This window comes from Eutrigla gurnardus (genome assembly GCF_963514095.1).
Source record: "Eutrigla gurnardus genome assembly, chromosome: 10".
Classification (NCBI taxonomy): Eukaryota; Metazoa; Chordata; class Actinopteri; order Perciformes; family Triglidae; genus Eutrigla; species Eutrigla gurnardus.
Genome location: NC_139924.1, coordinates 3829072 through 3844257, shown reverse-complemented (window position 1 = coordinate 3844257; position 15186 = coordinate 3829072). Strand labels below are relative to the sequence as shown.

The window sequence follows — 15186 nt, the reverse complement described above, 5'->3', positions numbered from 1 at the left end:
TTGAGGACTGCCTGTGTTGCGCTCAAGCAGCTGTGAGCCTCGGTGATGGTGATGGTAGACCTCTGGAGCGAGACGGACAGGCTGCTCAGGTGTGTTAGTGTGTCATGAAGGAATCCACAGAAGCGGATGAAGACAGCCTCCCTGGCAGTAGAATAGTACTTCCTGGCTTTGGCCTGTTGGACTCCTCTGACATTGTCAGCATCACAAGACTGAATCTGAAACACATCAAGAACAAACAGATACAACAAAATTACTAGCTTTTCAAAAACACTTATCAGAACATCGACAGACACCATCACAGTCACACATTCCTTTGATATATTAATAATGCCACTACCTGTTCCAGATGTTGGACAATCCCCTGAAAGCCCTGCAGGAAGTAGTCCAGGGCGCGTAGGAGGTGTCCTACCCATCGGGTCCCACCGATCAGGGCTGTAAACTAACTTTTTGGCTCACCTGCCAAGGGGACCGGTAGATGAAAGAATCTACCGGCCAAGTTAATTTTTTACTGGCCAAATAATAAATTACCTCTTTTTGTTGCATATACATCTGTTTCAGTACTTTTCATTGAGATAACAGTATTATAGAGCAGTACATGCTTAGAAAAGAGGCCAAAGTATTATACATTTTAATATTATTAATTGAATTTCATTCATTTCATCTCAAACATTGCAAATTGAAAACTTTAACAGTGCAAAACTGTGACAAAGGAAACACTCATTAATTACTCATCAGAACTACAGATGGGACCAATCCGATCTAGTATGCATCTCTAATCAGAACTCCTCATCACTGTCTTCAGCAGACACTCTCTCAGACACCCTCTTTGCACCACCATCCATATAGTCAGGCCGTCTGCTTCTAACTGAGCTCTCCCTATCTCCTCTGTATTTTTCCTCTTTGGTTCAGTCACACCGGGAATATGCTGCCACATTGCTGCGCTCGAGTCTCACTCACTGCGCCAAACTTTTAAAGAGCGGTGACGCGCACGCTACGTTGCTACGGGGGAACTGTTTTCTACAGCGGTGACGTCGGGGGAGCTACTTCAGTGTGACACATAACAAATCACCGGTTTAGCTTGACGTTTGCTACCGTCATAATTTATCAGTTTACAGCTACTACAATGTTTTGTTATATCATGCATAATTTATTGCGAGAGCACGACCATCGGGACAAACATTTACCCGCCCCAGTGGCATGTATCCCTCCAAAATTAAGTCGCCAGGGGAATATTTTAGTTTCATTTGGCGAGTGGCGACCGCTAGTTTACAGCCCTGGTTGTAAGCATATAACACTTAAAATGTAGCTAACATTGCAGGCATATTATGAAGTGTGACAGAGAGCAGGCAGCTAATGCATGTCTTCCTGAAGCTTTGCTATATTCCAAACTAGTTAAGCAAGCTAATTAACATGAATGCTTTTAACCTCTGTGACCAGATAAAATCCTTAGCTATCGATAGAAACAAAAAAATCTTCCAAATGTCCTTTTATCAATAAAGAAAGCTATAAACAAAAGGCTCTCTTGGATTGAGAAGAGTCCTTAATTTATTTATTTTTAAACTTAATATTATTTTCAAATGTTTAAGTCCTTAATCCTTACAATGTACGGACTGGGGACATTCGACTTCGCCGACTGTGATCATGTTATTTCATGTTATTTCCCACACTTTACAAGCCTACATTATATCGTTAACTTGCCTTCAAAAATACAGAGCACAATGGTAATGTTATTTCATGAAATTAATGTAACATTAAAACCTCTTTGCAAACTAACAAGACTAACTAACTCTCCTAAAACATGCACAGACATGTCTAGCCGACATTTAGTGGTAACATTTGCAAAAAAAAACCCAATTCGTGCTCTGACGCGAAGCCAATCAGCGGCAAACACAGCATAGCGGTCTGTGGTCTCCCGGCGCCGTGAGATAGTACGTTTCATACAGAGACCAAGCCAACTGTCCATGGTACAAACAACAAGGTCGCAGCCGTATTTATGCCGAGACGACGTTATGTTCAGTGTTAAAGTGATGGTGCGGAGTAAAATGCACCCTAGGTAATTTCCACCATGACATCCAGCCAAACAGCATTTTTAGCGATGGTCAGCATTGGTCAAGATAGGGCGATCAGCCAAATGGCTTAGTAATAGCGCGATGGTGCATAGTGTATATCTCGTAAATTTCCCCACTTGGTGTTTAATGGCAGTCGCCGTTTACCCAGCTGTTTCCGTGACGCGAGTTTCACGCCAGAGTATGAAAAAGTTTCACTGATTTTTTATAAATGCTTGTATTATCATGTCAACACTTGTCGACCTGATAATGGAAGCATTTATAAAAAAAAATTAAGCGAAACTTTTTCATACTCTCGCGTGAAACTCGTGAACACCAACGAAGAAGAAGAAGAAGCTGGGTAAACACGGAAGTGCCGTCTACACAACAGCGGTAGCTTTAGCAGTAGAAGCTAGAGCTGTGCGATATTACGATATATATCGTAGTACGATATAAAAATGTCTACCGTAGGATATAACCCTCTGTCGTTTATATCGTAATTTTAACGTGTAGGCTACTTGTTTAGCACTGTTGCTACACGCATTTCCACTGCATGCGTCTCCGCTGCGTTGCGTCTCCGCCACGCCAGCGGAGCAGATACGTTTCACTTTAGTCTATGGGTCAATCCCCACCAGGTCCGCTGCGCTGCGTGTCCGCTGCGTCTCAGCTCTGGCAGTCCGCAGCTCTCCGCAACAAATACGGACTTCTATTTCTGGCGGATGCCGGACCACGGTGCAGCAATTCAGCACAGGGCAAATATAGCGAAACAGGAAGTTCGGTACATACTCAACAATAAAACTTTTCAAAATAAAACACTTGCGTTAATAAAACCACTTGACTACGTCAAAAAAAGTATTGTACTCCTTCCTTGGGAACAATGACCTTTGTATCGCTTGGTTGCTGTGTTTACACATATCTTTAACTGCAGCGCGCGATTACATATTTATCGCGAACGACGGACTGTGCCGTGGCGGACTCAAACGCATCCTGTGGGGATTGGCGGACGGCGGACAGCGGACGGCGGACCGAAGCCGGATCGGAGACGCACCGCAGCGGAGACGCATGCAGTGGAAATTGGGCATCGTTAACGTACACTACGGTTGTGATTTAATACGCTGTGTAAACCACAACTCAATGTCGGAATGACATTTGTGTTCCTAAATCTCAACCTCTGAAACAATTCATTTATTAGTAATTTTACTTGTTAAAAAGTAGGCATACTTGAATGTTACTTCAAGCACTTTGTTATTGTTATTGTATTTATTTTATTTCTTTGCACTTTATTGCATTACTTGAAAATGACTGCACTACCAGATATTTTGAATGGTATTTGTCCACTTGATTGGTTTTTATAGGTCCAGCTGCGAGGCCTACTGGCTATCCTAACCTGAACAAGATATTTATATTTTTATATTTACATAAAAGCTTGTAATAGTTTTCGTTGCAAAAAGTCACGAATAAAAGGAAAGAAGAAAGTGCCATTCATTTGCCTTTCATTCACATGGTTATCAAAAATAGTGCTGAGATGTGATTGATTTATTTATATATATATATATATATATATATATATATATATATATATATATATAATTCTAAGAAAAAATACTATATCGGGATATATATCGTTATCGGGATATAAAATTAGCTATATCGGGATATAAAATTTTGTCCATATCGCACAGCACTAGTAGAAGCTATCAGGCAAGTGTTCTTTTAAATAAACTCCTTATGTACTTACAAACTTTAAAATGCCTCGTTTTGTGAGTACAGACCCTATGTGTACTACTGCAGAAGTTTAGTAACATTCCATGCATTGTTAGTGGGGATAATTTACGAGATATACACTATGCACCATCGCGCTAGTACTAAGCCATTCGGCTGATCGCCCTATCTTGACCAATGCTGACCATCGCTAAAAATGCTTCCGAGGGGGTGTTTGGCTGGATGTCATGGTGGAAATTACTTAGGGTGCATTTTACTCCGAACCACCACTTTAACAGAGCAGCGTTGTTGGCCTCGTTTAGCTCTGAGCGAGTCAAAAGCCATTGCCAAAACAAGCATTTTACAAGTAATGTGCTATCGTCTGAGCGGATAAACTTAACAAACCATGACTTCTGACTTTTTAAACAATTGTTTTTACTTCGGCATACTCTTTATCTGTTTATTGCAGTTAAATTACAACATCCAGCCGGTCTCTGGATTGCTATTCAGAGCACGATGAGATTCACCGATCCCGGGTAAAGTTATAAACTCAGGCAGGATGCCGTTTAGTTTCCCGGTGTGTCTGGGACTTCCACAATATGTACAAAGCAGGAATATGTTTATTTCAGCCACCAATGATGAAACATTATTCAGGGTCCGACGTTAAGGTTTTTTCCTACTTGCCCGTCGGGCAAGTACTTTTCAAATCTACTTGCCCTGCCTAAATTCTTACTTGCCCTGCCTAAGAGGTTCTTTTTGTGGCGCCGCGGTGTTGTGCAAATTTTCTTCAAGACTTATATCTTACTAAAATCCATTATCTGTTGACTGTAGACGACACTACACAACACTTCTTCTGTCAGAAAGCTGTTTTTATTTTTCATTTGTCATTACATTTCATATGAAACTTCTCCCTGCTCTCTTCCAACCAATGAAAGAAATGTTGTGACATTGTATCTTGACCCAACGTCCACTCCATTTGTCGTCTGGAGATTTAGAAGAGATGCATACTGCGTGAACGGCTGCTCCGTTTTGGCGACATGATAAGCTGTCGTTAGACATTTTTTTATCTGGTTGTGGCTCTCCAGGTAGAGTCTTTGGACACAACGGTCCATCGGTCCGGGAACATTTCTGTGTTTTTTAGCCTGTACGCAGGCCAGGTGAGGAAGTGACTTGCTATGGCTGTCTAAATTTTGTTTGCGATAGCTGTCGTTCCCGCGGAAGTGAAACAACGTCACCGTACGTCTGCGTCGGTACGTCAGCACGTCAGCACAGAGGCTCGTACAGACACACCAACTCCGGCAGCAGACGTCAAGTCAACGGATCCCATTCATTGTCTATGTAGAGCAGGAGCTCCGCATGATGGATACGGCACGTCGAATTGGCGGCCCTGTCGCCGTACGTGAATTTGCATAAAGTTCGATGGATTGAACTTTATGCAAATGCCGTCCGTCCAACGCAGTGCCGCCGGCTCCAGAAACTTTGTTCAAACTATCAAACTAGGCAGTGTTGATCAAATATGAATCCAGATTCTGTTACTGCACTACAGATTTCCCGCCTCAAATGTTTTCAGAAACATGCTTTAGCGTGTAGTTTAACTGTAAAATGAGATCGTTTGTGGCCCGGCCGCCATGTTGGAAACGGCAGAGCAAAACTCAAGTCCCGCCCACTTCGCAGGACGTCTATCCAATTGATCCAACTTGAACACAGAACTGCCCACTCGCGGGTGCGTTCGACGGTCCGTTGCGTCGCTGCCGGAGTTGGTGTCTGTACCATTAGCCAATCGAAGCACACACAAAAAAAAAAAAAAAAAAAAGCAGCACACTGCAACTGCCGCCGCCACAGCAGCAGACAGATGATACGAATTTGTCGGAGTTTGTGCTTGCCCGACCGGGCAAGTCTGAACAGGTTCTACCTGCCCGCCGGTTATTTTTACTTGCCCCGGGCAATCGGGCAACCGTTATTGTCGAACCCTGTTATTGCTGTCCACATGCCACACCCCTCGAAGCTTACATGAAATAACTGCTGACAGACTAAATGCATTTGATGCAGAAACTAATAACCACACAACAATATGGTTTTAAATAATAAAAAAAAAACATTACTCACCAAATTAGTGCGCCCAAAGAGAAGATCGATATAATGGCGGTCAGTGCGGTCAGCACAGTGGCGAGAGTTAGCTTGTCAGGCTGAGAGAATTGCTTCATGCCACAGCACGTATTCCCTCATATCTTCACTGGCAGTCCCACGGTAAATGTTCCAACGTATCAACGTTCTGATTAAAATTGGAAATATACTTAGTTGTTCACAGGTGTAGTTACAATCTTCTCGCGTTTCTCTTCCACCGCGAGCAGCAGCAATGGCGGACTTTTCAACGGACTCGCTGAATAAGCACGTACACACGTTCGTGATGTCAGAGGGAGTACTGTAAAACAATTTGAGTACAATGACAAAATGAATTAAAGTAGTTGAGCACTTTAAACTTAAAATTACAAACCTGTTTTAATGACTCAGAAAAATAGAGGTGAATTAACTTTTTTAAATGTTTGAGTGAACAGAACCCATTTTCTTTAACAAGCTTTAACTGTTCGGGTTTACAGTGTATTTAGTATTTATGCATGCTCATGATTCATAATAATTTGATAGTTTTTCACTAAAAAGGATGTTCAGTATAAAAATGTTTCTTCACAAAATGGAATGTACCAGTATGTTTTACTGCTATTGTTCCAAGTGTTTTTATCATATTTCAATGATTACCAGGAAATGTTGTGAATTATTTTGGATAATCGTGACATGAAATTTTCATAACCTTCCATGCGTAGTGAAGGTAGTCATAGTGGTAGTGGTAGTAATGGTAGTAGTAGTGATAGTAGTGGAGAATTTACAGTGTATATTGTTTTTCTTTCTTTTTAAACCTTACACATTGTGTGCTGCATAAGAGGTAAAATATCTCTCTTGTTCATATGGTGCAACTCTGCAGTGGCAGGGTTAATTAAAAACTGAAGCTCTTGCCCAGCAGGACGAGGAATGGATGGCTGCAGAGAGGAAGGTCATTTGTAACACTGTCTGGGGGGAGGTGGGGGAGGACAGTGGCAGGTGGGTTTGGAGGAGGATGGATGGAAGGATGTGGAGTGAGGAGGGGAGCAGATAGTGGGAGGGTCGAAATGAAATGAGATGAAACCTGAATGAGTCCTTTGGGGAAACTGCTGTAATACAGGCCGGACATCTAGATGTGTTTAATGTCTGGTAGCTTTACATTAAGCTGGTAACTTGCACTTGTGTTTGCTGCAAATATAAAACACAGGGTTAAAAATTGCACAATGCAAATGCCATGTCTCCAACTTTGATTTTCCTGTTGCAGTACCCGGACAGATCACTGGGACAACTGAGCAACAAAGCTGACAGGCTACACTATATCTAGACACCATATCTAGACACTAGGGCTGGGGGATTTCTGATTAAATTGATAACAAATTTTATTTATTTATATATATATATATATATATATATACTTTTAGTTTAGCTATCTTAAGGATTTATTACTGCACTTATTTAGGAACTAATTTATTTGAATCCCTGCTTTTTTACACCTGGGCTACATATTATTATTTATTATTTCATTTTACAAGTTTTTTCAGGGATGGCCTACAAGAGATTTTTTTTTTTATCTTTGCACAATAATGACAGCCAAGTAGTGCTGCAGATAGAAAGTCCGGCAGATCAAGGGCACTCTGTCAGATTTGTGACGTGTTTACAACTCTCGCGCTCCTCCCCCACGACCACCGTGCTCCTTCCCCTCGACTTCGTGCCCTTTGAAATCCCTTAGATCATGCCACCTTTGAAACGCGGTGCGATGTTGACTCTGGTTTTATCACAGGCACCGTCGCAATCTTTCTTTTTTTCCTTCTTTTCCACCGGTGTTTGTCCTTGGTTGTTTTGGACCTCCTTGTTTCGGTTTTTAACCGAGGAATTGGAAGATTTTTATTTTTATTTATTTTTTTTTATTAACCTTTATTTTTCCAGGAATATTCTCATTGAGATTCAAAATCTCTTTTTCAAGAGAGTCCTGGCCAAGAAGGCAGCATACAAACATTTAAAGTTTCACATTAAAAACGACAAAAACACAAAATTTCACACTAAAATTATTTTAGAAGATTATTGCTACTTCCCTCTGCCTCCCCCCTGTGATAGTGGGTGGTACGACCCGAGGGAAGAGGGGCTCTGTGTGTGCACGAACACAGCCCTGCGTGCTGATTTGAAAGGATGAGCCTGGATCTGTTGATTTCTTGCAAAACAAACAACAGGCTCTACGTGCACATAGAGGCACTAAAACCGGATGATTTATGTTGTTCTATCGGAGCATAGTGTCGGCTTTTGTGAATATGATCCTCCCGTCACTCCCACCCACGCAAGTGGGAAAGAGGGAGGAGAAGAAGGCGTGAGTGGGAGACGAGGAGGAGACGAGGCGTGGAGCAAGATTAACAAAGCCGATTCAGATCTTCACCAATCAAATGAGCTCCTCTCCTCACCTTTAATGCGCCAGGCGAGGTTCAGTGCAAGTTTCGTAACTTGACAACCCAATGACAGAAGCAGCGCCGCCGCTCCCACCACGCTCATCACGCGCTGTGCGTGCGTATAGTTATAATAATTATAATGCCGATATTATATCACTATAGAAATTTTAGGCACATTTTAGGCATGTCTATCACAAAACAGGGTCAGGGCACACAGCAGTAGACATAATGGTGGCGAGAACCCGGTGATTGCACGAGCTGGCCGGGCCATTCATCATCATCATCACCGTCTTCATCATCTGCACTCCACAGCTGCACCGGATTCCCCGTCCAACACCAGAACGGCGGGTTTGTTGTGATTATTTATTGCATTTAAATGTGCCTGGAACTGTGGAAACCTGCCTGTGAGGTCTTGGTGACGTGTACGCACTGCGCGCCGGTCAGCCAAACTGCCACTCCGCCAGCTGTAATTCGCTTTATGCCAAGAGTAGACTAGGTTGGAGCTAGTGGGCTTTCGGCGCAGTCTTGGCGAGGCTTTTGGCCACGAAACTTCTGCTGCGCCAAGCTGAATCTGTGACGCCTCCCCCTGCTGCACCGCCACACCCATCTTGGCGCAGGCGATCCACCAAACTGCCAAACTGACCGTGTGCAGGGCTGCGCTGGTCGAAACTTGCATTACGCCGGCTCCACCACCCTGCGCCACCTTGCACTGCGCCACGAAACTAGGGCCCCATATCTAGACACCATATCTAGCAACAATAGAAGCCATAACTAGCAACTATATGGTAAATGGACCGGTATTTATATAGCGCCATTCTAGATAACTAGCTACTCAAGGCACTACACATATCTCGCAACTATATCTAGACGCCATATCTGGACACCATGCGAGCTAGTTCAGGCAGACAACATTATTGATGTCTACCTCCATGTAGACACCATCAACGTTTCATCAGTCATGGCTGAAATAGCCACTGTTGCTGCTTTGTATATGTGTATTGTGAAGTCACAGATACGCTGGGAAACCAATCGCCTCCTCTCTGAGTTCATAACATGATCCAGAGATGCTCAGTGCATTTCACCAAGCTGGTAACAGTGGATTTAGCAAGACTCACGTAGGCTGGTTTACCACAGCTGTATGAAACAAAAACTAATTATTTAGCTGTGATTTAATTGCAATAAACAGATGATTACTGATCTGTGACAAGTCGTAGGTCTTGTTTTCTGACTGGAGTTCGGATTGATGGGTGCTATGCTAACATTGTAGCTGCTGCTATGAACACTCAAAATAACGTCATCCAGACATGAGTACAGCAGCAACGTTGTTGTTTATACCATACACAGTCTCTGGTTTATAACTCAAACACAAATTTGGGAAATTTGCGTCCTTGCATTGACTTACTGTGCAGTTGTACCATGTGAAAATTTGTGCTTCACGTTTGGTGTGAACCCAGCATGAGAGAGACGGTTGTACATGTAGAGAATTATTATGGCATGTTCAGGTCTTAAACTGCAAGACAAACACAAGACAGTAAAAGTGTTCACTTACAATTTTTTGTTTACAGCGTCTCATATTTTCAGTTCAATATCCAAAACGTTTATCATACAGCACGTGTGGCCTTTTTATACAGCATTAAAACCTGCTTTTGAATATTGGAGCGGTGTGTTACAGATGGATGGATATTGTGTGTGTTAGGAGGTAAGGGGGGATGGGAGGGGTGGGGGTGGGATTGGGATGGATGCATAGTGAAGGAGGAGGAGAAGGAGGTGGATAGATGTTGGAGAGGATTTTAATAGAAAGACTAATACACCGGGCAGGAAAACCTGACAGGGCAATTACTAACACACACACACACACACACACACACACACACACACACACACACACACTGTACAGAAGGTGTAGAGAGCCTATATTAATCCAGGATTCAGTGGTCCAGGAACCAGGATCACTTTGGGCTCTGAAGCCAAAACAAGCCACCTTTCCTCAGTTTTGCTGTTAACTAATGTGTCTGTCCCTTCTTTCTTACTATATATATGTATATATTAGGGCTGTAACGACACACGTATCGAAACTGAAATCGCGACACTCTGATCCACGAACCTGTCTCGCGGTGCGAGAAGGCAGAATCACGACACAACTTCCAACTATCAAGGTACGTGTCCACAGGCAGCGGTGTTTCCCCGCGTCCCATTCATCGTCTATGTGAAAAGCCGTGCAATGCATTCTGGTAGCGTCGCGGCGAATGTCGAGAGACGGCGCGCGAGTTGGCCGCTCCTCATTTGCATAAAGTTGAAGTGAATCTACTTTATGCTAATCAGAGGCGCCGGGCTCGACTTGCCGCCTCGGGAACGCTCGCGGACGGTCGCGAAAATCTTCTAAACTGAATGTTGTTGATCTAAAATAAAGACAGATTCAGCAACTGCATAGCTTATTTCTCGCTTGAAACTGTTATCAGAAACACCTTTCGGTGAACTATATTCGTAAAATAAGAGAAAGTTTCCAAACGAGCCGCCATGTTGGTCTGCGTGAACTCCGGAGCAGACAGGACAGCTGTGAAAGCAATCGTCCAATCAGGTGCAGCCATGAAGTGTGCGCGTGATTGTTTGAAAGAGAGCGCCTGTCAATCAGGGCTCAAAAGATTACACGGGCAATTGCAACATTCATGGCTCTGGACATGCGCCCCTTTTCGGTGGTGGAAAATGATGGGTTCAAGTTTTTTTGCTCATGTTATTGAGACCTTACTTGAGACCATAATACTGTTCTTAATCTTAAGTGTTCAAATCTGTCCAGTTTATAAAGATTTTAAAATGTTCTATTTTTATAGTATTTTATTTGTATGTTATATTTTATATTTATAACCATACTTGAGACGATAATATTGTTCTTAATCTTTAGAAAGGTTTTCAACTGTTCTATACTTCTAGTGTTGCAAGTTATTGAAATGTTACATAAATAAAATGTTTAATTAAAAAAAAAAAATCTCTCTTCTTATCACACCCCCCCACTAACAAAAAAATTGAGGTTTGTATCGAACCGTGGGTCAAATCGTGATACAAACCGAATCGTGATTGGTGTATCGTTACAGCCCTAGTAACATAAGTTTAGGCACCCCATGCCTAAGTTATGCTAAAGAGGAATAAAAAATCATCTTTTGTGAATTGATCTTAATGCCTCAATTAAACAAATGAGGAAAAATCCTAACTTTTAGGAATTTAAATACCTTACCATCAGACAAAGGACGTGTACCTAGCAATATCACTGATTAGGGAGTCTGTGCCGTTGAGGCCTGTGTGTAAAGAACACATTAGTCATCACTATTATGATCACAACGTATTGAACAGTCATCGTCTTTGTCCTCCAACTAATTTGCTCATCCATTATAAATGAGGTGATCGAAGACCTGGCGGAGTATGTGTGTCTCTGATTTGATTGATTGATTGATTAACCAAAGAAAATACTTCGGTGCTGAAAACATTAGACAATTCAATCAATTAGCAGGAAATTAGCCTAGGTGAGGATTTTCTCTCTTTTTTAATTTTTTCATCAGCTAGAAGTGTTTTGTCTCCTCTCCCTATAAATATATTGGTATATGGAAAGGTTATAAATACCACAGTACCTATGAGCCTCAGCAGACCATTGAAAAAAGAGCTCTGCATTGACGGGTTTATGATATTCGGAAGAATGAGATTGTTAAAAAAAAAAGGTATCCAAAGTGTTTAGGAAACTGACGTTTCTTACAGCACTGCTCTCTGGGAAAAGTAGTTGACTTCTCTCCTAGTCTCTTTTGCCCCATTGAGCACTGTCACTAAAGATGTGCAGACACTGTACGCTTGAATTATTCTTGCATGTAAACAGTCTTTCTGCTCAGCCAGAATCTTTTTCACTTAAAAATAAGTAAAACAGTATATCTATATATTGATAACTGTTTATGGGTTTTATTATGACCTGGAAATCTCAAGTCTGAAGAGGGAACGTGTTTTGTTTCATACTCAACCGTGGTCAATCTGTATCTATGCACTATTGAGACGTTTTGTAAAACTTCCATTTGATTGTGAAATAGCAAAATTGTATGAGGGATGTTTCCAGCACCTGGGGCCCATTGCACAAAACTAGGATAAGGGATTAAGCCGGGATATCTTGGTTATCCTAGTTCAACTTATCCGTGATCCGGTTGCACAAAAGCGAGATAGGGGGCAGTAGGATATGTTATGGTATAAGTTACCATGGAGATTTATTCTGTGGAGTGAGCCTGCTCCAGACCAGGCTAAATTCCAGGATCTATTTAATCTCATCCCTTATCTCAGTCGGCACAAACGGAAACCAATAGTTATTCCACTGCCACTACACATTATAACATATAACTAGACTGTCATTACTTAAACATTTGTGTTCATTAATTTCAATCATTTTGGATAAATTATGATTTTAGATGATGTTGCTATCATTAATTTACAGTTTCCCATAGACTATACGGCTATATATGAAATGACGGAATATTAGAGCCACAGAGAAAAAATAAAAATTCACAGACTTCGAGAATAAAGTCATAAATTTACGAGAATAAAGTCATAATATTGTAACCCGTTGTTTTAGAGGAGAGTATTAAAGTATGTTTTGATGACATTCCTAGCAAAAAAACTGCATTTTGTTCTCATATTATTCCTTCAGTGAATGTATATGATCTTTCGTTGGTTAGGGTTAGAGTTAAGGTTAGGTAAATGCTAACTAGGAGGAGCCGGGGATCGAACCAGCAATCTTGCAGTTGCCAGTGAACCCGCCATACCTCCTGAGCTAAACCCCCCAAGGGTTATGGTTAGGTTTAGGTCTAGATTTACGTCTGATGCTCTCTCATAACCAGCATAACGTGACCACGGCTCTGTGTAATACGTAGGAAAGCATACGAAAATATTGTGCTTTACTTTTCAGTACGAAAGCTGAGTGAGAGCAACCTGACCTCCTCGTATGCCTCCATGAGGATTTCTGCCTTCGGCGGGGAAAAGTATGCCGCTCTATTTGCCATGGTGAATCAGTGAATCTGTGATCGGCGGCGGGGTCTATTTGAGGGAGCCGTGAGCGCGCACCTATCCAGGATTGGTTTCACCTGGCTTGATGAATCCGTGTCTGCTCATCCTGGCTTGGTCTTAACCAATTAAGCCTGGACGCTTACTTGGACTTGTTTTGGATCGATTGAGCTCAGCTCAGTCACTTATCCTGGATGTCTTAATCCTATTTTTGTGCAACGGGCCCCTGGTTATAAGGTGACTGTATTTATTATGTGTCATTGTTTCCTCCCATCTGTGGTCAAAAGTGGAATCTCGGTGTAATTTCTTCAGCATATTCACAGGAGGAATCACCAGCACAGTCTAAACACTGTTAATGTTCTGCCTTCTAGATGACTTTCCTAAATTCAGCATTTGTCTGTTCTGTTGTAAAACGTCAAAACCATCATTCATTAAGATGACTATTTACCAAACAAAACTTTAAACTGTAAACTGTTGAAATATATGTTTTTTGGCAACACAACATGTAAACTTAGGGAATGGTGCAAAAATCAATATAAAAGGCAAACCCTGGCAGCTTCGTTATTGTATTTTTTTTATTTCAAGACAGGGACAATGCACAATAAGACATTAATCTTGTACAACAAGAAAAGATGCATTATGCCAGGTTGTAGCAAATTGCTATTTTCCACCTGTAGTCCCTCGAGGAGAAGATTTATAAAAGAACAAACAAAGCAAAAAAAATAAATAACTAAAAACTAAACAATAGATAAAATAGATACATGAGGTAAGATACACAACAGGACATGTGATCTGTCAGATCAACAGAGCCAAATTAAGCTAAAGCTCTGGTGAGATGCCCACAGGTCAATAGTCAGATGTAGATGTTCCATTGAATTCTGAGTCTTTCCCAGGATGATAAAAATAAATCACAAGTGTGGGAAATGAAGGGTCAGTGTCAGGGTCAGCAAACCGTCCACGTATCTTCAGCTTCATAAATGCACGTCTGTTGACATGTTCTTCAACTGTGCACTGTTTGGTAATTTCTGCAAGAAGAAAGGAGGTTTAAAAAAAGATAAAAGTCCTCCATCTCTGAATTATGTTCTATTAAAGTGTGTCGTGCTCAGCCTAGATGAGTTTGAGTGTTTTAACGCAGCAGCTGGCATCTGCTTGTAATCCTTTAAATGAGACGGAAGTGTAATAACGTTGTTCCTTTAACAAGGCCAGTTAACGAAGAACATCCACTAAGCTCTGTTTGATTCTCACATAAAACCACTAAATCACAGCTGGACTGACTGGACCAGAGCCAGAGAGAGAGACAGATGTCCCTCCACTCCTCTCTGTCCAATCAGTCATTATGAAATAATGAGGGTATGAAGAAATTCAGAACAGCAGCACCACGTTTTCACTCATCGCCTTTACTCGTGTCTGGTTTGTTAAGTCTGGACACAAATAGAAGTGAACTATTTACTATTGTCTTGACAAACAGTTGGGTTCAGTAGATGTTGAGCGGACGGATGCTGAACTTGTGAACCTCTGTCCCTCAGAGCCCATGTGTTATGACTGGGGGGAGTCCAGTGAGGGGGCAGTGTCGGTCCTGGAGGGGCAGGTCGGTTGGCTCTCCTGCCCTCTTTTTTCTCATCCCTCTGTCTACAACTACACGTCCATGCAGAGCGCCGGACACAACCTCTTTTGGTACCGCATCCCCGAGGGCCAAGACCTGGAGCAGCCAATCCCCTACAGGTACACCAGCAAGTTCTCATCCGAACCCTTCTTTACCTCAGGTGCTCCATCATGGAGGGATACATGGACTCGCCTTTAACAAGCAGTCTGGACTCATCCTAACTAATTGAGACACTTTGAGTGTAGCTGACTGATGAAGTGCGTCGTAATGATTTCCCTTCCAGACGGGATGCATGGTGTTG

At 42.0% G+C, this 15186-nt stretch overlaps 1 protein-coding gene across 2 annotated transcripts in view; it reads left to right on the top strand.

Annotated features, from left to right (window-relative positions):
• The window catches only part of il1rap (interleukin 1 receptor accessory protein), a 47503-nt gene that overhangs the window by 14175 nt on the left and 18142 nt on the right, over positions 1–15186 (top strand). For both annotated transcript variants that reach the window (XM_084019947.1, XM_084019948.1), the window contains exon 3: positions 14809–15004. In XM_084019947.1, the coding sequence (XP_083876073.1) occupies positions 14809–15004 (196 nt within the window). The remainder of the gene's footprint in view (positions 1–14808; positions 15005–15186) is intronic.